At 33.4% G+C, this 27,699-nt stretch overlaps 3 protein-coding genes across 5 annotated transcripts in view; 2 read left to right on the forward strand and 1 right to left on the reverse strand.

Annotated features, from left to right (window-relative positions):
- LOC126778515 (uncharacterized) overlaps nt 1–14,622 on the forward strand; it is a 35,536-nt gene extending 20,914 nt beyond the window's left edge. Inside the window, exons 2-6 of one of the 2 annotated variants that reach the window (XM_050502148.1) lie at nt 11,847–12,003; nt 12,192–12,729; nt 13,239–13,301; nt 13,586–13,744; nt 14,105–14,621. In XM_050502148.1, coding sequence (XP_050358105.1) covers nt 11,847–12,003; nt 12,192–12,729; nt 13,239–13,301; nt 13,586–13,744; nt 14,105–14,221 — 1,034 coding nt within the window. In that variant the 3' untranslated portion in view covers nt 14,222–14,621. Of the gene's footprint in view, nt 1–11,846; nt 12,004–12,191; nt 12,730–13,238; nt 13,302–13,585; nt 13,745–14,104 lie in introns of both variants that reach the window. The other variant, XM_050502149.1, reaches the window with a different exon arrangement.
- Nucleotides 14,623–15,829: 1,207 nt separating this feature from the next.
- Nucleotides 15,830–19,328, reverse strand: LOC126778584 (uncharacterized). Of its 2 annotated transcripts, none has more exons than XM_050502259.1 (4): nt 19,230–19,328; nt 17,790–18,022; nt 17,291–17,447; nt 15,830–16,096 (listed from the first exon to the last, which is right to left on the reverse strand). In XM_050502259.1, the coding sequence occupies exons 2-4, from the start codon at nt 18,006–18,008 to the stop codon at nt 15,855–15,857; spliced, it is 618 nt and encodes a 205-aa protein (XP_050358216.1). In that variant the 5' UTR covers nt 18,009–18,022; nt 19,230–19,328; the 3' UTR covers nt 15,830–15,854. The 2 variants fall into 2 exon arrangements, with proteins under 2 accessions (XP_050358216.1, XP_050358215.1); XM_050502258.1 differs by having other exon boundaries at nt 19,197–19,321.
- Nucleotides 19,329–23,364: 4,036 nt separating this feature from the next.
- Nucleotides 23,365–27,699, forward strand: LOC126778538 (rRNA 2'-O-methyltransferase fibrillarin). Its single transcript, XM_050502197.1, has 8 exons — nt 23,365–23,510; nt 23,991–24,170; nt 24,665–24,743; nt 25,292–25,394; nt 25,806–25,976; nt 26,477–26,598; nt 26,841–26,964; nt 27,249–27,699. Exons 1-8 carry the CDS (start codon nt 23,498–23,500, stop codon nt 27,414–27,416), a joined length of 960 nt encoding a protein of 319 aa, XP_050358154.1. The 5' UTR covers nt 23,365–23,497; the 3' UTR covers nt 27,417–27,699.

Below are 27,699 nucleotides of genomic sequence, written 5' to 3' on the forward strand. Positions count from 1 at the left end.
CATGAGAAATTCGCTTCGGGGTGCTTTAAACAAAGCTGGGATACTTACTTTGGCATCTCAGTGTATTTACACCAATATTATGTATATCATGAACCGAGATCGCCCAGTGGTTAGAACGCGTGAATCTTAATCGGTGGCCGCTCGGCGGTGAAGCTAAGCATTTTGAGGTATGAGTCAAATTTTACTGTATTTCTGCCACCACATATGCTCTATCAACCCGCATTGGAGCAGCGTGGTGGAATAAGCTTCGAGCCCTTCCTGAATGGGAAAGGAGGCCTTAGTCCAGCAAACAACATTCGTAGGATGTTTATTTTTATTTATTTTTTAATTTATATCTATAAAAGTATTGATAGAAACAGAAATAAACATTGTATGAACACGACAAGTAAATAAAAACTCGTAACGTCAGGTTTCTGTCCCCGTAAAGTCAATTCATCCGTTGTTGGGCAAGGTGTTCGCGTCTATAATAAAATTCCTCAAATACTTTTAGCTTTGCCAATAAATAAATTTTAATTTAGCGTTAAAAACGTTTTTTATTAAGGCTTATAACTCGATATGATAAATAACCGTGGACTTTGCGTTTTTTGATTTCCATGCAGGATATATAATAGTTCTACTGTCATACCTAATAATTTGAACGCATTGGAGCAGTGTGGTGGAATAAGTTAAATACCTTCTCCTAGAAAGAAAGTGGAGGCCTTAGCCCAGCAGTGGGACATTGACTGTTACTTTACTTTTACTTTACCTAATAATTTGTCTATTTCACTTCTGGCCATCGTATCCGTCATATGTTTTTTTAAAAAGCACTCTTACCTGCTTGTATAAATATACTTGTAAGTAATGCCAATGAAATATATGTCTATTTCTTCGTTACATTATGCAATATTTCGCGCTGCAAATAACATATATAATTGCAACAAACTTTGATATACGACAAGTCGTTAATATGTTTTATATTTACAGCTGCAGGGCTGTAAGAAATTAGAACTCGCTTCGTATCTCACTTAAATGTTAAAAACGGTCGAATTAACTGAACCGAGAAGGCTGGTTTTTGGATATTGTGTAGAAGGGAAATTGGTCACTAAGATTTCCTATGAAAATGACTCCGCCATCTTGAAAAAAAGGAGGCAATTTTTTTTTTTGCGTAACTCGGTTCTAATTCATAATATAAACAATGCGATTATATGCTTTTACGTTGCCTTTTTTATGCTCTACAATTTAGGTCATATGAATTATACACCTACCGTTGATTGTTGTCGAGATATCGAACGAGAAAGTAAATGATTAACGGCCTTACTTATAAACGTTGCTTAGCGGATGTTTAGTTAAAAACTGATTTACCTCTTTCCGTCATTATTGATTTGACATTCGAAAGAAGAAGACAGCATTGTTTAATTAATCACTCGCTAAACGACGATAAAAGTCTCCTTATTCATTTAATTTACGTATATGCCATTTTTTCCGACGTAATAACTGGACTCTACCCTGATACGCTATTTTGATGCGTGTATCCTTTAAATGTTATAATTATTACAGTCAATGTCGTATATCACTTTCTGACATTTTACGATCGTTTTCTGCGGCGATTCTCGTGTTAGTTCTTACAGAATAACTCGACAGTATAGTTTAAAGATCAAAACTCACTTAACGCAATAACCTTGTGTCGAAGTATTTAAATACACATATAACGTAGGTACCTACGATGAAATACCTAAAAGGCAATATGCAGCGTAAAAACTATACGATATTAATAACTTATATATTTTTTTATCCTAATATTATAAATGCGAATGTCATCTGCTTGTTACACTTTCAGGTTTTAACTATTCAACATTTTGTTTGTTTGGGTACCTGACATCTGTAGCTCCGCCCCCTTGCCTCGCGAGCGAAGCCGCAAGCGGAGCTTAGTAGAATTATATATTCATTATGTACAATTTTTTTCTCATATAAATCATCTCATCGTCTAGTTTCTTCTGATTCGTTTTAATTTGATCTTATTTAAATTTAGATAATTAGTGCGTTGAGAGTAAATCATAAATTTCGAATTTGAGTACAACGTTGCTATATGTAACGTTTGAGCGAAACGTTTTCAACGTAAAAAGGTTTATCTTTTGTTAATCATTAGAATCGCCCGTTTATTTATTGATTACTCATTACTCAGTAGTTATTTATTATTATTAACTACATGATTTGTAATGGTTCATTAAATTTATTGAGTATTTACTGTGCGTATACATACAGACAAGACATATATAATATATATCTATTCATATCGATAGTACAAAAAAAAAATAGTACCAGGAATTCATAAGTGTGGAGGTGTGATGACCTCAAAATGTATCTATCTCCCTCTAAACCGCTATTTTAATATTCTTTTTCACTCATATCCTAACTAGTATAAGCAATAATTGCTTGTATAAAGTTAAGTAATTTCCAAGAGCATTCGTTTTGGCTCGACGCAAAACGCTGAATAGATATATTTTTTTAATTCGTTTCGGTGAATATATTGCTGGATCACGGCCAATGTTTAAACGTCAAGCGAGTTGAAATTTTTATACTAGACTGCACTCCAGCCATCCATAAGGGTCAAGATGTGTCATATACTATATACATACATATTATACCTGCAACTCCTAAAAGAACATGAAATCACGCTTGTTATATCAAATAGTCTATAATTTTAAGCGGTTGAAACTGCGAAGCGCAGCTACTTATATAATTATGTTATATACTAAAATTACTTTCTCCGAAAAGCGCTGCATCTTTTCGTGTAACTTTTATATATATATTTTTTAGTAGTACTTTCATAGTCCTCATTTATTATTGCATATAAAAAGAACTTCATATGATCTAGAAACGTCCTTCGAACATTGAAAACAACACGTGTATGGTCGAACAAGTCACCTGTGCACATACACATGTGGATCTAGTATTTTTTAAGGCATTATTGATATAATTTGGTATGAACCTTGTACCCCAAGCATAGGTTACTTTTTTAATTAACCCCTTGTAAACAAAACACACTCTACAGCTTTATTATATGAATAAATAGTTTACACCGCGTGTGTGGGGGGGGGGCGTATTAGACACTGTATGTACTTTACTGCAACCATGACAACGTGTCTAAAAATTTCGCGATGATCGGTTGAGTAGTAACAAAGAAACATCTTCATAATTTAGTTAAGATACTACATATATGTACGTTGTTGTTCCCGTCTCGTTGGATCCGCGCAAGTGTGTCCGTTCTTTTATATTATTCAAATATTTGCTAACGAAATTTTCAAAACCTTGTTTTATATCCTAATCAATATGCTATTACTTTAAAATGGAATGTATTTAATTTATTATTTTATATAATATTTATTAAGTTTTTTTTTTCATTTATAATGAATTTGTAAAGAGTATCAAATGTGCTTATAGCGTCTTTGAAACAAGTTTCGATAACATTTTATTATTGGAGACTTATTTACGTAATTTGATGAAATACGAAGAAATAAAAGAAGTTAATTATATAAGAATTAATGAAATAAAATAAAACAATTGTTCTCTTGATTTCTACAAGTCATTAAACTTTACGAACGCTACTTTTAAATCTTTTCGATCATCTTAAAAACCGGAGATAATTACGAGAAAATATGACGGTCGTTAATCCGCGAGTGTTTTTTTTTTCAAATAACTGCAATGCTATTCTGTTAGAACTCACTTCATTATTCACCCGTGTAATTTTGTCAACTTATTGATATACTATTTTGATGCTTGTATTCTTGAAATGTCATGATTATTATGTTCAATGTCGCATATCAATATTTGTCATTTCATGACCGTTTTTTTTTTATATAACTTAGTTTTTGTTTGTCTGCGTTGATTTCAATCGATATTCATTAAAAAATTGTAAGAATTGACTTGGTTTGATAAATTTAAATATATTATACCCGCAATCCGAGTTGGAGTAGCGTAGTGGAATAAGCTCCAAATCCTTCTCCTAAAAAAGGAGAACAGGCCTTAGCCTCAGCAGTGGGACATTCACAGACTGTTACTAAATATATTATACGAAATTTAAATCGACATTATTTGTTTAGGCCTGTAGTGTGTGGTATAAGAATTCCTTTCTCTTTATTTTACGTTTTTTTTAGAACAGACATGTAACGACTCGTATGACAAGAACCTACGATAATGTTTCTCGTTTTTCTCTTAAAATATATATAATATAACATATTGTAATATCTAAATATATAATCCTTACTTATTAATGTGAATGTTGGTTCGTTTGTTTGTTACGCTTTAACAAATCAAAATCAAATCAAAATATTTTTTATTCAAATAGACTTCTACGAGTACTTTTGAATCGTCAAGCGCTACTACGGTTCGGAATGTGGATCCTACCGAAAGGAAACGGCAAGGAACGCAGAAGTTGCCCTTTTTTTTTCAAAAATACAAACTTTTATTCATTACATACACTTAATTCCTGCACGAGATCCAGCAATCATTCAATCCGCGCCAACAAGTTCACCAATCATCGTGACATTTAGCATACGCTTTATAAACTAACTAAAACTAGTATGAAACATAGTTTAAATCGCGTGTGCGTAAATTTTGGACACTTTTATTTCTTGCGGATACTTACAAAGGTTATGACGTTAAAACGAGGAGCCAAGTCGAAAAAAAAAATGAAATAAAAGTATCGTTTGCTCGATTGCGCCCCTTATATAAGTGACACTGGCATATCTATGCCAGTGTAGACTCTGTAGTTTTCGTTGTGCGTTATTAGTCAATCAGGATAAACGATTTTATTTTGACGAGCCGGTTGGCTTGGTTGGTAGATACTTGCCTTTCACGCCGAAGGTTGTGGGTTCGATTCCCACCCAGGACAGACATTTGTGTGCATGAACATGTCTGTTTGTCCTGAGTCTGGGTGTAATTATCTATGTATGTATGTATTTACAAAAGAAAAGTAGTATATGTATTATATCAGTTGTCTGGTTTCCATAGCACAAGCTTTGTACAAGCTTAATTTGGGATCAGATGGCCGTGTGTGAAAAATGTCCCAGGATTTTATTATTTATTATTATTAAACATAGTTCATATTATTAACGTACACAAAAACCGGAAAACAATTCGAGCGACGTGACTTATAATAACAATAAAACATATATACGAATATATGAGTCATTCGAATCCATAAAATATAGGAAGTGATAACTTTAATATATATAGGGAAATTCTAATTATTAAAAAAAATATCCTTAACTGTCTAGAGCTAGTAGTAATGGACGGATCGTTATATCTATAGCCTTTTTTTATAACAGTGGATAAACGCATCACGCGTTTCCCCCCCGGGAACACGGGACGGGGGGGCTCGCCGGTGTCCAAGGTGCCGAACATCGGAACACCCACTAAAAACCAGCGGTGCCCTTTCTGTCTTAACGAGGAGCATCACGGTATCGCTTGCACATACTTATATCTATAGCCTATTCCAACCTCAAGATTAGTAAACCCAAATAAACAACTTTGGCATCAATATCATTGGTCACCGATATCAATTGACGCGATATCATTGGTCGTCGATCTTGAATAATCTATGACATTCACTATGGATTCGCGAAAAAATGGCGTTTTCAATGACCGCGAAGTTGTAATCGGAACATCGAAAGTTAACGTAGTTATAAGTAGTTTAGTGGAATAGTAGTAAACAGTAACAGCCTGTTAATGTCCCACTGCTGGGCTAAAGCCTCCTCTCCCTTTTGAGGAGAAGGTTTGGAGCTTATTCCACCACGCTACTCCAATGCGGGTTGGTAGAATACACATGTGGCATAATTTCCTCACGATGTTTTCCTTCACCGTCAAGCACGAGATGAATTATAAACACAAATTAAGCAAATGAAAATTCAGTGGTGCTTGCCCGGGTTAGAGCCCACGATCATCGGTTAAGATTCACGCGTTCTAACCACTAGGCCATCTCGGCTTCAGTGGAATAGTGCTGTATTATAAATAAAGGTAAATTAATCAAGAACTGTTTATAGTGCGTAATACAGCAGAGCTATTAGAAATTTGTAAGTCTACGGTTTGTTTACCTTTACTCCTACTCCGTTGAAATATATAGTTCTGATGAGTTGTTACTTTCCAAATATTATTTTTTTATTATTAAATAATAACTATGAGATTTAATCTAGCCGTGTACTAGTATTATCTGTAATGTTGTTAAAAATTCGCTGGAACGCGATCCAACCCAACCGCCACGTGTCTGACGTGATGTACGGCTTTATGTGCTCTCCGAGGTATGTCAACTAACTACTGAGTTTCTTGTCTGCTCTTTTCGGTAGAATCCACATTCCGAAGCGATTGTAGCGCTTGATTATTCGTAAGTACCTGTAATAGTCTATTCTTCTAGTCTAGTCTTGAATTTTGATTGATCTCTCGGCTGCTACTGAAAATTTCTCGGGCCCAAAGTTAAAGACTATTATTAATGTATTAGAGTATTTTTTTTACGTAATATCTAGGTCGATTGTATATTTTAATAGTTTCCTCCCGTGGTTATACTCGCGTGTTAGGGGGAGGGGGGAAGAAGCGGGTGTTAGGTATAAAAAGTAGTCTATATCCATCCTTGAGGTTCAAGCTTGCTAAATACCAAATTTCATCAAAATCGTGACAAGAAAAAGCGAAGACAGACAGACAAATACTTTCTCGCTTATAATATTTATATAAAATATATCACGAGTCACGGCCTTACGGCTGTAAAGGTCAATATTGATAATTATCGAAAATCCAACATTGATTGTAAGCAATGTTGGATTTCACAAATCCTATACCCAAACGGTAAGGTGTAACATTCTCGAGCGTCATGATTCCCGTGGGGGAAACGCGTAACGCGTTTTTCCAGCGTTAAAAAAAAGGTGTAACATTCTGCTTCGAAATTTTATTTTATATATCTGTATATACATATATATTTCCTTGTATCGTAAAATAGTTATTTATATATTATCTAAACAATTAAAATTATACACTTATAACTTTGTCTTGTTGTCCAATCCGTCTTGAATCTTTTTCTTATTTTATAGATACGGTAAATGTAAAAGTTTGTTGACCGAACAAGTTCGAAAGGCTTCATGGATCCTTCTAGAATTTATCTCAGTTTTTAAGAATTACAGTAACAGTAACAGCCTGTTAATATCCCACTGCTGGCCTAAGGCCTCCTCTCCCTTTTGAGGAGAAGGTTCGGAGCTTATTCCAATTATTATTTTTATTATTTTTGTTTATAGAATTACACTTAATTTAAATAATATAGTTGAACGTTATCATTTTAATGTTATAAAATTTAAGCAAATCCTCAGCGATGTACGTGAGAGGCACATTATAAGCTTAATAAGATACCAACCGAATTGTTTTTCCGTTTATCCGACGTCCTTCAACTTGACTCGTCCGATCGCGTCTCGACCTCGAACTGTGTAAGTCGGCTGTGTATATTAAACCTTTCTTGCTGTTAATAGATCTTATATATTATTATATGTAAACTATTTCTTATATATAACTAGCTTCCCGTCTCGACTTCGTACGGGAATAATAAGGATTTTATCCCGTGTATTTTTTAATTAATGATAAAGATATTCGTCAATCGATCTATTCGCACATAATAATAATATCCTGGGTCATTTTTCACACACGGTCATCTGATCCCAAATTAAGCTTGTACAGAGCTTTTGCTATAGAAACCAGACAACTGATATACTACATATACTACTTTTCTTTTGTAAATACACACTTATACATATAATTACACCCAGGCTCGGGGCAAACAGACATGTTCATGCACACAAATATTCGTCCTGGGTCCACCAACCACGCCAACCGGCTCATCAAACATACATAGTGCTAAGGGCATATAATCATCAACATAATATGTATGTGCATAAAGCATATGATGACGTATGAAAATCCGTTTGGCAGTTTTTGAGTTTATCCCGTTCAGACAGAATGGGACTACTTTGTTTTATAATGTAATGATAATCACATTTAATTTTTCATGTTAGTGATCAGCTTGTCTTGTGATATATTATGTAGGTCTCTTGCAGCTGGATGGATAACCAATTCTAATAAATAATTATTCGATAATCCACATCAGCACGATTTTTAAAGCATTTTCTGCTTTGCACAACCACTCTGAGATACCAGCTTTCGTGCGTGATAGCGACTTTTCGAACCGATATGACATAAAAACCTTCAAGAAAAGAGCGTACTCATTCCTTAAAAGCCGACAACGCACCTGCAAAGCCCACGGACGTATGCTTACACACCTTTTACATAAAAAAAATGTCCTGTGTAATTTATAAACATCTTCAGCCAGTCATAGGGATTATTGTTATCACAAAAATGTGATTCGATCAAGCATTGTAACAAAATGGTTTCTATTTAACAATGATTATTATCAATATTTATTTATTGTTTTTGCGTATTATAAATTTATGCAATTATATTTTAAAATTAGATTTTTTTTGGTTATTTCTTAAAATAGTTGTTTGTTTTTTATTTGTAATACTAACTTTCTATTGTATAGGTATTTTTTAAAATTGGTTTTAATCAAAGATTTATAGGTATCAGAATATCAATGACATCTTATCAACTTTTTTAAAGATAATTACTATTTTTATAATTAAATATTTTTTTTAAACATGACGACATCTATATTCTTAATTGACAGTAACAGTCTGTGAATGTCCCACTGCTGGGCTAAAGGCCTCCTCTCCCTTTTTGAGGAGAAGGTTTAGCTTATTCCACCACGCTGCTCCAATGCGGGTTGGTGGAATACACATGTGGCAGAATTTCAGTGAAATTAGACACATGCAGGTTTACTCACGATGTTTTCCTTCACCATAAAGTACGAGATGAATTATAAACACAAATTAAGCACATGAAAATTCAGTGGTGCTTGCTCGGGTTTGAACCCACGATCATGAGAAGATTCACGCGTTTCAACACTGGGCCATCTCGGCTTAATTGACACATGTAAGATTATTTACCATGTGACAGAGTCAAATAACATATTTATTTTAAAAGTAAATATTGTCTATGTGACGTTTGCAATCAGAACCAATCGTTTTAGAAATATTCTTTTATTATTCTTTTATTTAAAAACCATTATAATAGATCAGAAACAAAATGTGAACGATAATAACTGCTACAGTGTAAAACTGTGATGCAAGTTATTAACAAAATAACAAAAATAACACGGTATATTGAAATGAACGCGTGAAAAAATACGCGACGTGCAGCACGACCCGTCAGCACAGCACGGGTGAAAGAACAGTGGGCGAGTGATACATTATATACATAAATAACTTGTACATAAAAAAACGAATGCATTTTATTGAAACGATTTTTTTTAACTAACATCTTGCAATTTTTTTTTTTTTTTATTAATTTACATAAATATATAATGTATATTTATCTGTGTCGTTTTCTTATTAAATTAATCTTAGTTACATATAGCTTACAAAATATCAATAATTTGTTTTATCCGCTTTATATACACATTGTACTTGTACAATTGTAATCTAAAAGTACTAAAGTATCTTAAAGTGATATAGAACGGCGGAAATATTAAGGCGGATACAGGCTTAACATATTAAACGCACGTTTTTTACATTATAGTTAATGTGTAAATACTGACAAAACTGGAAAATACTGGAATGTTTTTAACCGACTTTGACCATGAATTGTGTTATGTTTTATTTAGTTTAGATAGCGATCAAACGGATAGAGGGGAATTGAGACTTTGTTTTATATTATTTAAAGATTAGTTATATACGTATATGAACAGACCATTTTATTACCAATATATTCATAATGTTCTCCTAGCCAACTGCACAGGGCCAACGATAGTGCACAAGTGTGTGCAAAATCCCAAGTGCGCTTTATTCCTCGCTCTCATAATCCGATGGAATTGCAATTCGACATGACAGAAAAGGCATCGTGTGCAGGATCAACGGCTTTATGTGCTTTCACAAAACATGATCTAGATATGCGGTAGCGTGTCAAGCCAAGTTCAAGCTAACAGAACTGGCGAGCAGTACCGTCTGTGATATTACACGAACCATTTGGAGCCTCCTTTGCTCACCTCATAACTCAAAATCTATTTCACATAAACATGTCAAATTTGGCTCATATATTGAGACCTGCGAGATATTTTGTGGTCTATAATAATATGTGGTAATTTTATAAATACACCTTAAACAGTTATTAAGATATTAACGTCCAAAAATCGTCATTTTTATCACCGACTGACCTATAGATCAAAACTCTAACCCAATTCCAGATCACATAGAAAGTTTAAATTTCGCATCCAGATAGGTTGTTAAAATAAAGGATAGGTAGGATGAATACAAAGGAATAAATCAGAATTTTTCAATTAATTGATTCTTTTAGGAACGATAGTGCCTATAATTTAAGAATTAGCATTATCAAAATTGATGACAGCCGGTCTTTATGTTGATTTTAAAGTCTTCACGTGAATATATAACGAGCAGAATACCACTTTTAATTTTTTTTAAATCCAAACATATTAGTTTTAATACTTGCGCAGGCATATTAACAAATAAAATTTATAAGCTTAAAAATAATGTATTTCTTCTATCTCTACCTTATCAGTGTTTATTAATTATCCATTATCTTGAATACATTACACATTAATGTTAAACGGAATGATAACGCTGTGTAATATACAGCTAACGCCATCTAGTTTAAATTGTGTGAACTTATAATTTAAATTGTTTCAATAAACGATTTATTTCAACCAAGAAGTAAATATATGTAAACAAGTTTGACATTGAATTAGCGCGATATCATTGGTCGAGATTTTGAATAATCTCCGGTATTAATTATAGATTCGCGATAAAATGGCGGTTCGAATGTCGGTGAAGTCGTTATCGGAAATTTTAAAGTAAAGGGGATATAAGTAGTTAAGTCAAAAATGTGGTACATAATACCTGTTCATTTACTCACTACCCCCCAAACCCCACCCTCACACGTTGCCGAAGCCGCAATTGGAAACTAGTCATTATTAAATCTTAAATGCTTCTTACAAAAATAATATCAATTTGTTACAATATTGAAACTAAATAAAAATTAAAAAAAAAACTATTTTCAGTATGTGCTGTGTGGTTGTCTTTTAAATTCAAATAAATGTATTCAAGTATAATTAGCAATTAAGTTATAAGTAACAAGAGCACGGATGCTAAATGTAAATGAATGAAAGTTCATGGACTCCCCATATCCCCTCGCTCAATGTTAAGATGGTTTTATCTAAATTTGAATAGGCTTACGTATCAATTTATCGAAGTAGATTGTGCGTGATAATGATAAATGTTACCTACATAAATAAAAACTGATACGCCCAGGTCTCTAAGGATACGCAGAATTCGAAAATGGGCTGATATTTGGCTACTATGTACTACTTCCAATGGGATAAGACTAGGCTTTATGCAAGCCACTCATTATATATTCTACCGCCAAACAGCATACTTACTATTGTTGTTTTCCAGTTTTAAAGATGAGTGAGCCAATGTAACTACAGGCACAGAAGACATAACATTTTTGTTACCAAAGGTTGGTGGAGTGCGCCGTAATGGTGACGTAAGGAATGGATAACTTCTTACAATTCACAATGCCATTGTCTATGGGCCGTTGGTGACCACTTAAAATCAGATGTCTTATTTGCAAGTTTACCTAACTATTTAAAAAAAGAGAACAAAATGTACAATCTGCTCATAGTAATCAAAGAGTGATCCCGTGATTCTTTAAAAAATAAACTGTAAAAAAAGTAATTTAATAAATTTTATGTATTTTTTTGTTTACAGGTAAAGAAGTACAGAAGAGATGGCGTTCGATCCGCGATTCTTACACAAAGGCGTTTCGTCAAGGGAAATGTCAACCGCCAGAACAGTGCCCGCCGGGCAGTCGGCGATACCAGTACCACAGGCAGATGTCCTTCCTGTTACGCGCTCTGCAGAACAAGTGAGTTTGCCAAGTTATATTAGTGGTTTGCAGAACTGATTGAATACTATTATTATCACTACTTTTAATTTTTCATAATCAAAATTGTAATCATATGTGCCCTTATTACGAAATAACTACTAAGCATTAATTACAAGTATATAAATGAAATAACAAAATTCTCACCGAACCAAATTAATTTGTTCCAGGAAACCGCGTTATTCCCAAGACAAATACGAATCGTTCTCCGAGGTATCAAACTCGCCCCAGCACCCGCCCCCAGAAGACATACCACGGATCAAGCACGAAATTACGGACAGACCACTCGACCTGAAAACCAAATCAGACGTCCAAGATAGACCGGAAACCCTGGACAAATGCAACCAGGCAACCATAGACAAGAAGTTGGAAATAAAAATCGACGCGAACACCATTTTGCCTGACGATCACTTTGATGACGACAAGCTATTCATGAACTCCCTTCTCCCTCTGTTTAAGAAGATGGACGATGATACGAGATTGCTTTGTAGGATTGAGGTTTTGAAGATAATTAGGTACGCCTTACAAGGTCACAAGTGCTTTGAAGCATTGAAGATGGCAGAAGACAGCTTCTTCAAGAATCGAATGAGCGGGATCCTGGCTAAACAAGAAATCGTTGATAATTCTATGAGCTCAAAGTCGAATGAATCGAAATTGTCGATGACGACGCGCTCGGCTGATGGAAGTAGACCGATAAGGAAACGAAGGGTACGTTCTATATAATATATAAAGCTGAAGGGTTTGAATGTTTATTTGAAAGCGATGGTTTCAGGATTTGCCAGTAAAAAAAGAAACATTATTTAAAAGTTCCAGCTAAGCTAGGTTTCTTATTTTGAGATGATTTTCAAGCTTAATTAACTAGCATACATATGCTAATCTGTCACATGTATTTACATATGTATTAGCATACATGACAGGTTTTGATCCAACACATGCAGGTTTCCTCACGATGTTTTCCTTCACGTCGATCACGTGATGAATTAAAAAACACAAATTATTGTAACTATGAATCCTTTAAAATTCCATTATAATTCCGAGTTCCAACCAATGGCTTCGCTGACTTCGCTATAAACTACGAGGATGAAACACTAGTATATTAGTAATAACGAAAATGTAATCTAGATTAGATGCTCTATATCGTTTATATAGCTTTTAATAAAACAAAGCAGATATCGATAAAAAGCCAGCTTTTAAATATGTGCATGTTTTTTTTCCAGGCTCGTTCCCCATCACCACTTCCAGTGCCACCCAAGAGACGAGGACCCGGGCGACCCAGAAAGGTAAAAATGCCATAATTACACTACAGTTCAGAAGCGGGTTTGATAATAACCATATTCGGTAGTGTCGATGTTAACTGCAATTTAATTAATAAATAACAGTGCCATCTAGTGATGATAATCTGAATTTCATATAAATCGCAGTTAATGTGAACGCTATCGAATAAGCAAAAAAAACTCGTATTAGACACACTGAAGGTCAAAAGTATTTATTATTGATATTAAAATAGTGTTTTAAGTATACATAAAAGAGGGAAATGTTAATATCTCGTTTTCCAATTTTCCAGGTCCGCCCCCCTCCATCGGACTCAGACGAGGAACAGCTGTTCAAGAAACAGTTTCCGAAACTGAAGGTTTCGCCCGTGGAAGTATCTCTCGCGTCCGAAGAGGACTCCTACAACAAGGCTACGAGCGTCGCCCAGTTGTCAACACCATTGTTTATGAAGGTAGCTTAACTTGATATATTGATTGATTTGCTAACATAAAAGGATTTAAAAATGATTTCCTGATCGAATTTCTGCAACGACGGCCAATCTCAAGGATGAATCGAAGTGACTTTGGCTGATCGTCAAAAGCATCGTGAGGAAACCTGCACGTGTCGGATGAAGCCAGCCAACCAGTTGTGTATCCAGTACTGCAGTAGTGTGGTGAAATTAGCTTTTCCTGTGAAAAGACTGTTTTTACTCAACAAAAGGACATTTACAAAATATTTTAGGTGCCTAAAACAAAAAAAAGGAGTCTGATAAGAAAGAAGTAGACCAGAATGTAAATGAAAATTAAATAAAAATTATATGTATTTTTTTTAGATGTACAATCTGGAACGTTCGAAAATCGCACCGGTGACGTCACAGCAATCCATGCAAGTTTCCATCAAGACGGAACCACTCGATAACAGTCCAACGACAGCCTTAAGTACAATGTGAAATGGTCCAAATTCGCTTAACCGAAAATTGAGATATTTTAACATTAGTAATTTAAGATTAGTCCGAATATGACCCTTTATTTGCTCCAAATTGTAATAATTAAAAAAAAAAAACAAATTTAGTTTTAAATTTAATTCGTTTATTATGATTTTAAGCTTTTGCTCATGTGTCGAAAATGTTTACATATAAGGTTATACTAGGATTTGAAGTTGCTATCTAATTTGACAGTATTATAATACTCCATATAATAGATAGCATTTTTCAAATTCTATTTTCGAATTCTGTTCCCTGATTGGTCATTCGTAATTTTATTATCTATATATCAAATATTTTTTGGTTGTAGAAATGAAAATGTGATATTTAGTTTAGATTAAGGTTAATAGTTAGATTCTTGTCTTTTTTTATACTATGGCAACACTATAATGTTTTAAAAATGTATATAATAGAATATGTACATCTAAAGCAATGGGCTTTACGATAAATAATATTTACAATAAAATAGTTGTATATAGTTAGGTGTTTATTAATAACTAAAGTGAAGTCATTATATACCTTATATATTTATATATATTATTATATATTAAATGATGTTTACATATAATAATTAAAATATTGAAGATTTGCCTACAAGGGATTATTTGCATGTTAAATTGTTTGCATTGTAGCCGACAACAAATAGATTATTAATTCCGACCATTTTATTAAATGTGTGGTTGTTTTGTGGTAGAAAATGGTAAGTGGGTGGTATCTATACAGGTATCCCCACTACCTGTTATATTTCAGGTCTACCATAAAACATAAATAGATTAATACTTACATCAAAATTAATAATTGTCATAATTTTTCTAGTAGATATTTTTTTTATATATTGTTACATATAAATATATTTATAAAGGTATATATGTTTGAATCATCATGTCGTTTTGGTATTTTATTTTTAAATATATATATATTATAATAATTAAGAAACAAATTTGAAGCATTTTTAGTTATTAGTTATTAATTAGTAAATAAAAAATATTTCATTTGATTAAATAGCTTCATGTGTACGTGTGATACGTGCGAGTTTATTACTAGATTAAAAATACGGCTAGTGATGTGACGTAATATCGACAATCGATAACTATTTCAAAGCATAGTCATAGTCGACTCGCGGGGGCTTCCCCGCAATGAACCCTGATACTACTAAACTCGCACGTATTCTGCAGCCTTACTTATAAACGTTGCTTAGCGGCTGGTTAGTTAAACAATTTTTTCTCTCTTTCTATGATTGTCGATTTGACATTCGAAAGAAGAAGACACAGCATTGCTTAACTAATCGCCCGCGAAACAACATTTATAAGTAAAGCAGGTAATATTTACTTTTTAATTAAAACATAAATGCTATGTTAATTGAATATTTTTCTAAAATCCCACGTTGATAATATTAAAATCGTCCAATAGTTTGTCTTATTTCAACGGAATTTGTACAAAATATGAACAATAAAAACAATTAAACCAAACAGTTTTTTAATAACACCACTTGGAATTTAATAATGATATATTTTTCCCCATAACACCCCATATGTAGCATAGTGGTTAATAAAACAACAAAATGATAAAACGAAATTATGCAAAATGTATTTATTGCTTTTTAATTAGAGTGTAAAATATCTTTAGCTGGCTTACTAAATGTCAACCCACTGAATTTGACAGTCAAGCCCTGTCGCTGTGGAGTACAGCTCATTGGACCCACGAAATACTTCTCGGCCACAGGGAATGCTGATAATCTTAATAAGAGCCATGTTTTATTATCTGTGGAGTATTTAATACAAACAACGGTACCGACCTTCGTCAGTCTCAGCCAGAATTTTCTTGGGTTACCATTGAATATACCTGTAAACAAATGTTCGTGATTAGTAATGGTGGCCGATTTAGTTGTAGACAATTTTTAAGCTGAACATATTTCACGTGATAGGCATATAACTGTTGCAAAGCCTCTTACAATATTTGGTACAACTCACGAGTACCACCAGTATTCTATTGATGGTACTGTGGTAGAAATCTCGCAAGTGCAAACTGCGACATTATCGCACTAGGCATTTTAATATAAATACATATTATATACACATATTAATACATAATAACGGTTGTATGTTGATGACATAAGCAATATGTCAAACCAGTAAAAAGTTGTAAATTGTCTATGACAATGTCTTTGATTTGTTCTATAATGCATGTAATATTATAATAAATAATGTCCTCCAGACCGATTTTGGCCACAGCGGTCAATCTCAAAAGAGATTAGCCAACTGTTGAGTTGGCACTTGTGCACTATAGTGCACACACTTGTGCACTATAGTGCACAAGTGTGTGCGCATACACAGGTGCACTCTCTATTCCCTAACTCTCATAATCCGATGAGACGGAGTTCAGGCGCAGGACCAACGGATTTACGTGCTTTCCGAAGCACGGGAGTGTACACACTTCCAACTTTCAGACTCCGGGCTGCTACTGAGAATTTTCTGTTCAGAATAACCGAATAACTTTTTATGGGCCCGACCTGGGAATTGAACCCAAGGCGTCCAGGTCTGCGGTCATATATCAAGCCACTAGACCAACGAGGCAGACAATTATTATTATAATATTTTATTTGACACTGGTATGAATATGTTCTATGCGGGGTTCCCTTTATAATAATTTAAGTGATTTATAGAATTAACAAGACTAAAGACTATTACTGATAATAATAAACCCCCATATAATATACCCCCAAATCATAAATACTAAAATATAAAATTTGATTTAAATAAATACTAAGTATATATAATCATAATTGGATGAACAATACGGGAATCCACGGTAAATATGTAACTACAGGAAATTTCCAGAAGCAGCTCTCTGTTTAAAAGATGGCGGTTTTACAATTTCGTGCTTCGAAAAGCACTTAAAATCATTAACCTTCCATTGGATTAAGAGGGAGGGAATAGATTGCACCTTTGTTTGTGCAGTAATATATCAGAACAATGGGTTAGTTTGAAAAGGACATCGTGTTTTGAAATTTATAATTGAAGATTTTTAAACACATACCTGTTGCCCAATCAGAAACTTCATTAGTGAGTACACTGCCTATCATAGGTTGTCCGTCATTGTATTCGATTCCCGCTTTAAGCCAATGTTTTTCATCTAAGTAAATCATCAGACCGGCTTGATCATACAGCGTGTGGAAATCCGCTTCAACGCATACCTTTAAAAACAAGAAAAATCTTAAAAACAATACCGATTTATATACCATTTTAACTTGTTCTACTTATAAATCCGGAGGGTTCGAGATCAAACCCGGATTCGGGTCAGTAAAAACTAGGTTTTTTTATTAAGAAATTCTCGGTAGCCGCTTGGTATGGAAGTTGGCAGTGTTAACACTCCCGGAATACAGGTTAGGCCGTTGATCCTGAACTGTCTCTTCTCATCTCGTCGTGTCGGATTGCTGTCCCATCGGATTATACGAGTCTACAAATTATCTAGTCCCCTTTGAGAATATCCGTGTCCGATATCCGTCAGTAGGACATCATCACAAGTAGACACTGACCTCCAAGGTAAAATCTTCAGAAATGCCGACTCCGTAAACATGTCCGGTGTTCACAGTGAAATTGTACCATGTACTTTGCCAGAAGTCAGTTTTGTAGTCTGTAGTCAAAACCAGTTCGTTATCCTTCAAGCTCCACTGGGCTGGTTCGTTGAGCCAATTAAAATTTTCTAACGTTATGTTTGAAATTTCAAAAATGGAAGTAAAATTTAGAACTTCCATTTTTGAAAATATTACTGAAAAAAAGGTTGAAATTTTTAACAGACAGAAAATAGAAGATGGTCTCTGTTTTCAGGGGACATTTGTCTTATTTTACAATTATTGTGGTAATCTATACAGTTGTGGGGTTTTAGTATATAATATATCAAGGAAGTAAGAACGCGTGAATCTTAACCGATGATCGTGGGTTCAAACCCGTGCTGGCACCACTGAATTTTCATGTGCTTAATTTGTGATTATAATTCATCTCGTGCTTGACGGTGAAGGAAAACAACGTGAGGAAAGCTGCATGTGTCTAATTTTACTGAAATTCTGCCACATGTGTATTGTCAACCCTCATTGAAGCAGCGTGGTGGAATAAGCTTCAAACCTTCTCCTCAAAAAGGGTGAGGAGGCCTTAACCCAGCAGTGGGACATTCACAGGCTGTTACTGTATATCAAGGTACTGTTCTTAAGTACAGGATTTCATTTGATAAACTCGTCTAACTACAAATCCATAAACCGTTAATTGAGTATGTCCTTGTTTCAGCTTTTGTTATGGCAAGCAAAGATATATATTTTTTTAATATCTATGGGCGGGTGACCACCAGGTAGTCTATTTTTCTGACTGCCAATCTGTATAATAAACGTGTATGTCAGTTCGTCTAAAAAGCCGTAATTAAAAATTTTTAGGAATCGAACGACAGTTTAAAAGAAGGTTTACTTATTAGTAAGGCTTTGTGCAAGTTCGTCTGGGTAGGTAGCACCCACTGATCAGATATTCTTTCGCAAAACAGCAGTACTTGGTATTGTTGTGTTTTGGCTTAAAGGATGAGTGAGCCAGTATAACTGCAGGCGCAAGGGACATATCATCTTAGTTGCCTAGGTTGGTGGATCTTTGGCGATGTAAGCGATAATTAATATTTCTTACAATACCAATGTCTATGGACGGTAGTGGCCTCATACCATCAGGTGGGCCATTTGCTCGTCCGCCTACCCATTGTATATAAAAAAAATATATATAAAGTACGATTGTTTTTGGTCAAATTACATTTTACGATTAGTATTAGGTATTATGCAAACGTAAAACATAGTTACATCGAATATAAATAATTAAGGTATAATTTCTATTTCTACCAATTTTGATTCCATCACATTAAACTCCGAACAACATTAAGTTTGAAAAAAAAATGTAGATATAATAATACTTACAAGTTACAGATAATAAAAATGTTTTAAACAAACCTTAAAAATAAATCCTTTGAAGTTTCGATCACCAATTTTTCATCATAAATTTTATCCCAACGTACCTACTACGTCCGATAGCAAACCAATAGCCCAATACTTTTATTGATGAAGACTGACTTTTATACTTGCGAGTGCGTCTTATCAGTAATAGTTGTTGATAATAATAAGACTACTTCAGATCATAAAAAGGAGGCTACTTCAGTTCAGATAACATAAGAATAATAGGTATAAACATAAAAAAAAAGAAATACACAAAATTTAATATAATTTTGTGTATTTCTTTTAATATACACAGATTAACGGAATTAATTCAGTTCACCTGATGAGAACTCTCCGATCTAATGTCGATTCCAGAACAGATTGTTAAAAGCATTCGATTTAAAACTTTTAATAAAAAAGTAATAATATTGATTTTAACAATTAATTATTACTAAAAATTTGGCTTACATGGTTTACATAGTATGATAAAACAAAAGATGTATGTAATGTGTTTAACGTTTTAACAACATTTTAAGTTGATGTTAGGCTATCGAAATATTAGCAAATCTTGATAACTCTGATTTGTTAGGAATTACAGAGGCGTCTTTACCTATCCCGCCACAATAGGCGCCACCGGGACTAGGGGGGGTTCACAGTACGCTGGGAACCCTCACCACGGCCGTCAGGGCGCCACGGTAGCATGCGAAACCGATCCCGTGGCGCTCCTCGTTAAGTCGGAAAGGGTACCGCTGGTTTTTTAGTGGGTATCCCGACGTTCTGGGCGCACTCGGCGCCTTGGACACCGACACTTGGAGTCCCACATACCCCCCCACTGTTCCCGTGGGGGAAACGCGTAAGGCGTTTTTCCAGCGTTAAAAAAAGGCGTCTTGACCTATAGTGCAAGGTTTGCGGTGTACACGGGCGCAGCGGTGTTAAGGGCACCGGCGGCCGGCCTCGGCACTTTCAATGAACCTGCGCCCGTGTTATGATGCTGGGCCTTATAACTTAACCCCGCGTAAAAAGAGCTCAAAAATGTTTAATTATTTTGTTACCCATGTACAATGGCCTACCATCAAGCTTCCCGAATCTGTCAAATGTTATTTGTTTAAATCCCAATTGATATTGAACCCTGTTTGTTCTATATGAGGTCGAAATTAGAATGAAGAAATTTGACAGATGTGGGAAACTTTATTGTTACCCGACATCATTTAAAATTGGACCATTTGCACCCGGATCTCCGTTCACTGTTGTAAATAGTATATATATATTATAAGGTGTTTGATAAACACCCTATCAAGCCGAAACGTTCCAATATTACCACGTCTATAAAAATGTTATGTCAATGTTAAAAAATGGAAATTGTAAAAAAAAAAATTTACTCTCCATACAAAATGACCGATCAACTGACAGAGTCAGTATAGTCGTTTTTTTTTACACTATCCTTTTTTTTAACATTGACATAATATTTATAAAAACATGTTAACATTTGTACTTATTCCATTTTGACCGCGCGCTTACTAGAGGGCGCAAGGAAAATTATTGCTCACGAGTGCTATATGGGCTAGAGACGCCTCTGAGGAATTACTACACCAACATTGAACGTTACAGATCTAATGAGGACGTCATTTGTTACCTCTCACAGGGCGTAACACCGCGGCATACGCTTTAGGAAAAATTAACTAATCAATGAACATTAATATTACTCTATATTTTCTTTTATATCTTAAAGCAAAACGTTCAGGGTCATGCTCGTATCGTTCAAACATAGAAACTGAATTAATTGTTCAAAAAATAACAGTTCAGGCTGTATGGATCGAAGATCAGTATATTTTTGACATTATCTTCTTAAGTTATAGAATTTATACAAAAAATTGTAATTACAATCAATTAGATAATTATTAATAGCAACAGTGAGAAGTATTGTATTAATACGTAAATTAAAATTAAACTTGTATCAACAAGTCTTCGAAAATGAAAAAAGCGTTTAGTTACTATTTTTTACATTTTTAAAGATATATTAAAAAGGATACAATAAAAAAATATAAAAACAAAAGCGTTGATAAAATAGATATATTAATCAAGAACAGTACTGCACAATATAATGAAGCGTCATTGCCAGAATATTTTGCACTCAACTAGCGTGGATACATGCCAAAAATAGAAAAAAAAACACAGCGAAACTTAGAAAATCGCATTGAATATGTAAATCTGAATTTTGTTTATCTTCTTTGTTTGTTTATGTACTACGATGAGAATATGCTATTGTACCATAGACAGAGAAACTAAATAAAGATGGCGGTATTTGGGTCAAGATATTCATCGTTGTTAAAATACCAATAATAATTAATTTTTTCCCTAGAATGCTGATTGTTTTTTTTTTATAAATTTCAACAGCAGTTTTTTTATTTTTTATTTTTCTCAAATAGTAAACCGCCATTCGTAAATATTAAATTCCTTCCATCTGATCCTTTTTATTAATTTATTGTAATTTATAATTTGTTTGAAACTTTGGCATGTAAGATAAAGGTTAAATAATAATTTAAAAGCTTAAAAAGATATAGTATAATATTGTTATATCTTAAAAATAAACCAATATAATAATATTAAATATGAATATTTTGCCGGAAACTGTGGTAATTGGACAGTACCTACCTATGTTCTAATAGAGATAATTCAAGAAGTTTGTGTTTACCTCTACAATTAAGTACAAAATTATCTTAACATCAATTACCGGTTAGTACCGTACTTAGGCACGGTATTCCCAACTTCATATTGTCGCTCTTCAAAAGAAAATGATAACGGCTCTTCTTTTAATCTATTATAATAATAATAATTTCCTGGGACATTTTTTACACACGGCTATCTGATCCCAAATTAAGATTATACAAAGTTTGTGCTATGGAAACTACATTTACTACTTTTTTTTGGAAATACATACTTATATAGATAATTACACCCAGACCCAAGACAAACAGACATGTTCATGCACACAAATGTCTGTCCTGGGTGGGAATCGAACCCACAACCTTCGGCGTGAAAGGCAAGTATCTACCAACCACGCCAACCGGCTCGTCGAAAAATAATATCCTGCTGGGAATTCTTGAAGTCCCAGCAGGATATTATTTTTAATTTACGGAAGCGGAATTTGGAAATTTTTTCTGGCGTGTATGATAGATACGTCATGGCGAGACCTTTACTAAAAAACCATGGGGGCGAGAATCAATAAACTCTTTAATGGCGGTTTGGACTGCCGCATCGGAGTTGAATTTTTTCCTTGTAAGAAGTTGTCCAAATTCCGGAAAAAATGGTAATCTGTTGGAGCAAGGTAACTTAGTGGTTGTTTGTTGTGCAGTGTGTGGTCTTGCGTTATCGTGAAGCAGCCGTGGCCTAGAGCGATTGACTAATCTCGGTTGTTTAGCAGCTAGTTCTTCCTTCATGGTTTGTATTTGCTGATAATAGATATCTGCCGTAATCGTTTGGCCAGATTTTAGAAAGCTGTAGTGAACGACACCGGCGCTAGTTCACCAAACACTCTATATATATCGCTAGAAAATTCATTGCTTTCTTTTCAACTTTATTTTTTAATGAATTAAATTAGACGCAAGGCGAATCGTGAGGAAACCTGCATGTGTCTAATTTCACTGAAATTCTGCCACATGTGTATTTCACCAACCCGCATTGGAGCAGCGTGATGGAATAAGCTTCAAAACCTTCTCCTCAAAAAGGTGAGGAGGCCTTAGCCCAGCTGCGGGACATTAACAGGCTGTTACTGTACTGTTATTGTAGATTAGACGATGTAGAAAGAATTTTGATAAAGATTGGTAAAAAATTTGGTAAATTATTTTATTTTAATTTAGATAATTAAGAAATATTTTTCATTTTATCAACATCTACATACTATATATAGATATCTACCCATATTAATTTAATGCTTCTTAGTATCGAACAATTTATGTTAGAATATTACCTCAGAAGATTTGCTTGTGTCAAAGCAAATTTCCATAATATAGTTTACATAATACAGTACAATTTATAATCGTATAAAAATTGTTTGAATTACTTAATTTTCTTAAAGTGGCAACTTCATAACAACTAATTTTTTTTCATGCATGTCATGAAGCTGGCAATTTAGGCACACTCCAAAATGGCATCATTTCCGGTGGTGGTAAGACGGCGCGGGCGCTATGAGCTCCGCTCGCTTATGATATTCAAAGAGTTTATTTTTATAATTAGATAAAGAATAAGTGTTTCAGTTTTAGTTAACTCTAAACTATCTAATTAAATAAATGGGTAAACCAGGTGAGTACAAATAGTTTATATATTTTAATCGGTTCACACGCGTGGTAACCGCGTGGTGTTTGATGATTATTTATCTTTATACATATTTCATGTAAGCTATTTTCAATACTATGCATAAAGAAAGATCCAACCACTATTATTTAATAATATTTGCTGAAATAAAATCTTTATTATATTGACCATTTTTAAGGTTATGTTTGACTATAACATGTGGGAATTTTGGGTTGTAATGTCGGAAAAATAGAATGGTTTCTTATTATTATTCAAATCTTATAAATTAGTAAACTGTTGTTCTTGATATTAGGCACAAAACATGTGTTACATTTTATTACCACATGGTGTGACAACCCCCGCTACAATATATTGCACTTCGTCTTAAATTTATTAATAATAAACGTTATCAAATGATGGTATTTCTTAAAATTTTCCACATGGTATATTTATTAGTTGTTATTTTGAACTTTGGTGTTTTTTCAACAGAGTTTAGTAGTCCGCGTGGCGGCGGCGGCCGTGGTGGATTTCGAGGAGGCCGAGGAGGAGGCGGCGGCGGTCGAGGGGGCTTCGGTGGTGGCCGAGGTGGTTTCGGCGGTGGCGGTGGAGGAAAGTTTGAAAAGCGAGGTGGAGGTGGAGGCCGGGGCTTCGGTGGACGAGGCGGCGGAGGTATGTAATGTTATTTTTTTCAAATACAGCATTACTAGCTAATCAATAATAGCTAATAAATAATTTAACTCATAATTTCGATATATATATAAATATGAACAATTCATAAAAACAATGAATTTTGACTAACAAAAGTTTCCTTTAAGTAATAATTCAAATCATTCGATTTATATCTAAATTTACGAAGTACATTATATATGTATTGTTTTAGCTATTATTAAAAATGTTATTTTAAAATGATTCTAAAGATTAATAAACTTATCAACACAATACATAGTAAAATAATATACAAAATTGGTTTAAATAAATTTCAACATAACAATAATTATTGCTTTGTTTTCTAAAAATGTGTAATTAAATGATGAAAGAATGGTCCCTCTAATCTAGACCTATTCATGAAGACTATGATACCACATACCCACTACTGATATTGAAATATCACAAAATCAACATTGGTCTCGTTGAGCTTGTTATTAATATAACGGTTTTCTCAGGCCGTGGACGAGGTGGTGCTCCTAGAGGTGGACGAGGCGGTTTTAAAGGAGGAAAACAAGTTATTATTGAACCCCACAGGTACAGCTTTCATGATAATTATTTTTTTCTTATATATTCTAGATAGATTATCTGTTTAGTTTGAAATTGTCGCTTTTAATTTACATTACTGAGGATAAATGCTTATTATTTTTTCAAAAAGTTAATTACCTTAACCAAATACTTTGGTTACTTTATTAATATCTACTGCATCTTAGATACTGATTTTTGAACTTCAATTGTCAATTTAAAGTTACTGAATGTCATGATTTGACAATCAGTTACCATTGTTATCAATCAGCATTATAGACACAAGAACAATAATGATTTACCACAAAACAATATTAAGTATTATCAAACTTAGAATCGATAGAAGGAATGAAGTATAAATTAATTTGACTAAAGACATTTGTCGGAAGTTTTTTGTTTACGAAGCCAAAAATTGTCTCTAAATGATGTTCCAAACATAACTTTCGTTCTTCTGAATGCGAATGCTTGAAGCCAATTTATGTTACTGATTATATGCTGTCAAATTAACAATGTCTTAATTATTGTTGCAATACTGATAAGTTTATTTACTTTATTTTAAGACATCCTGGAGTTTTTATCGCGAGAGGAAAGGAAGATGCATTGGTTACGAAGAATTTAGTTCCCGGCTCGGAAGTTTACGGAGAAAAGAGAATATCAGTTGAGGTTTGTATTGTGAAATACTAATGTCAGAGTAAAAAGATTTTTATATGATATATTTGTATAAATGTTGTTTATATTAGTCCATTTCGAATTTGTTTAAAAAAAAAAATTATTTAAAATTACATTTCTAAAAACTGGTTTGATACATAGTTTCTACCATGAAAACCAAACAACAAAAACCAGAGATACTTTTGTGCAAAATTTATTTACATAAGTAATAATAACTGGAATGGGCTATACAGTTTTTTTTTTATAATTACTTATTATATACTTACAATATGATGATTTGGTCCCTCTAATCTCGACCTAATCGTGAAGACTATATCCACATACCCACTTCTGATTCTTAATAAACTTATAACTTGTTGACACTATTAAAAGAATATGTATTAATTCTAAAACAATATATCGCAGAATGAAGGAGACAAGGTGGAATACAGAGTATGGAATCCGTTCAGATCGAAATTAGCTGCTGCCATCATGGGTGGTGTAGATGCTATACACATGCCTCCGGGATCAAGGGTGTTGTATCTCGGAGCAGCCAGCGGTACAACAGTCAGTCACGTCTCAGATGTTGTTGGACCTGTGAGTAATATAATTATTTCTTTTATCAAGTTGTTTTTTATGGTAGTAATTACTCTTAAGATTGGTTCATATTACAATTTTATTATTATTAGAAGTTATGTGTTGACAAAATTTGTTTAATATTTTTTTACTCAATCATTAATTTTGTGCGTTCGCTTTGACAGTACCTTATGAAGGATTAATTTCATTAGTTTTTGATAATAAATATCAACAAAAAAACAAAGATTTTAAATGCTTTCATATATTATATATACGTATATAGATTCTTAATAAGAAAAATTGTAAACATTGAAACCAATTTGTTGCAAGCAAAAAATACTAAGAAGTCATGTTAAATATAAATATATTGAAAATTTTAATTCTATGATGAATACAAGTACACAGACCTATTCATGAAGACTATTTCATATCCACTACCCACTATACTGATTATATTTAATATTCAAAATGAATACCATTATTACCAAATATGATTAACTAACAAACCGTAACACCCACAGGAAGGCCTAGTGTATGCAGTGGAGTTCTCACACAGATCGGGACGCGATCTTATAAATGTAGCCAAGAAACGAACAAATATTATTCCAATTATTGAAGATGCAAGACACCCGTTAAAATATAGGTTTGTTATTTGCTTTAAATTCTAATTAACAACATTATTATTAGATATTTTTAATAAAATACCAAAACTCTTAAGTAACTTTTTTTTTTTTTTAATCATTTTATTTGAAAAATTGTGATGATATTCAATATTCTAAATATTTCATGTTGATATTATTTGAACTCTCTCTCTGATAACCACTTAAAATTTATTAAAATAAATAAGATAAAAAACAATGTCTAAAAAAACTTATAATTTTTCAGAATGTTAGTAGGTATGGTAGACACAATATTCGCGGACGTCGCTCAACCGGACCAAGCTAGAATTGTCAGTCTAAACGCACAACATTTTCTTAAGAACGGAGGACATTTTGTTATATCTATTAAGGTATATTTTTTATTTACTTGTTATTTTTATTATTATTTTTGCTATATAAAATAGTCCTAATGTATTTTCTTTATTTAAAAATATATTTTTTTGAATAATTAATATAATTTACATATTATATAATCTGATTTTGAATGAACTATATAGAAATTTCCTATGATGATAACAAAATTCACTAAATTTTTCATGTTGAATGAAATTGAACTCTCTCACTGAGGATTAAGCCTCGTTTTAATAATAAATTTATATAAAATATGACCTAATTGATTCTTTTTTTACTCCAGGCATCATGTATAGACTCAACTGCTCAACCAGAAGCTGTTTTCGCAGCTGAAGTTAAAAAGTTACAAGCGGACAAACTAAAACCTCAAGAACAGTTAACTTTGGAGCCCTACGAGAGGGACCACGCAGTAGTTGTAGGAGTTTTCAGACCACCGGCGAAGAAAGCGTAGTAGTATTTGTAATATAAGTAATATAACATTTTAATGAAAGTGCATCTTAAATTTACTTTGCTTATTTGATATTCCATGAAATCATTCAAAAAATTTGTCTGGCAATTTTTGCTATAGAAATATCATTTGAAAATTTTAATAAAAATAATGTGTATTTTTATTAACATTTCTATCAGTAAGTTAATGTTTCAATACAAATAGTTGTAAGTTAGGTTAAGTTGTGGACATACGAGGTGATGTATGTTATTATTTTAAGAGATAAATAAAGACGGTGCGATTACTA

This window comes from Nymphalis io, chromosome 26 (genome assembly GCF_905147045.1).
Source record: "Nymphalis io chromosome 26, ilAglIoxx1.1, whole genome shotgun sequence".
NCBI lineage: Eukaryota > Metazoa > Arthropoda > Insecta > Lepidoptera > Nymphalidae > Nymphalis > Nymphalis io.

What these genes read in the sequence shown, in the direction of transcription:
- LOC126778584 (XM_050502259.1), bottom strand. Translation starts at nt 18,008, where the DNA reads ATGGAAGTTCTAAATTTTACTTCCATTTTTGAAATTTCAAACATAACG. An exon ending in CTGAAGATTTTACCTTGGAG is followed by an intron (nt 17,448 to 17,789) that starts GTCAGTGTCTAC and finishes TTGTTTTTAAAG; the next exon opens with GTATGCGTTGAAGCGGATTT. An exon ending in AGTTTCTGATTGGGCAACAG is followed by an intron (nt 16,097 to 17,290) that starts GTATGTGTTTAA and finishes ATTTGTTTACAG; the next exon opens with GTATATTCAATGGTAACCCA.
- LOC126778538 (XM_050502197.1), top strand. An exon ending in AAAAGAGAATATCAGTTGAG is followed by an intron (nt 25,395 to 25,805) that starts GTTTGTATTGTG and finishes AATATATCGCAG; the next exon opens with AATGAAGGAGACAAGGTGGA. An exon ending in ATTTTGTTATATCTATTAAG is followed by an intron (nt 26,965 to 27,248) that starts GTATATTTTTTA and finishes TTTTTACTCCAG; the next exon opens with GCATCATGTATAGACTCAAC.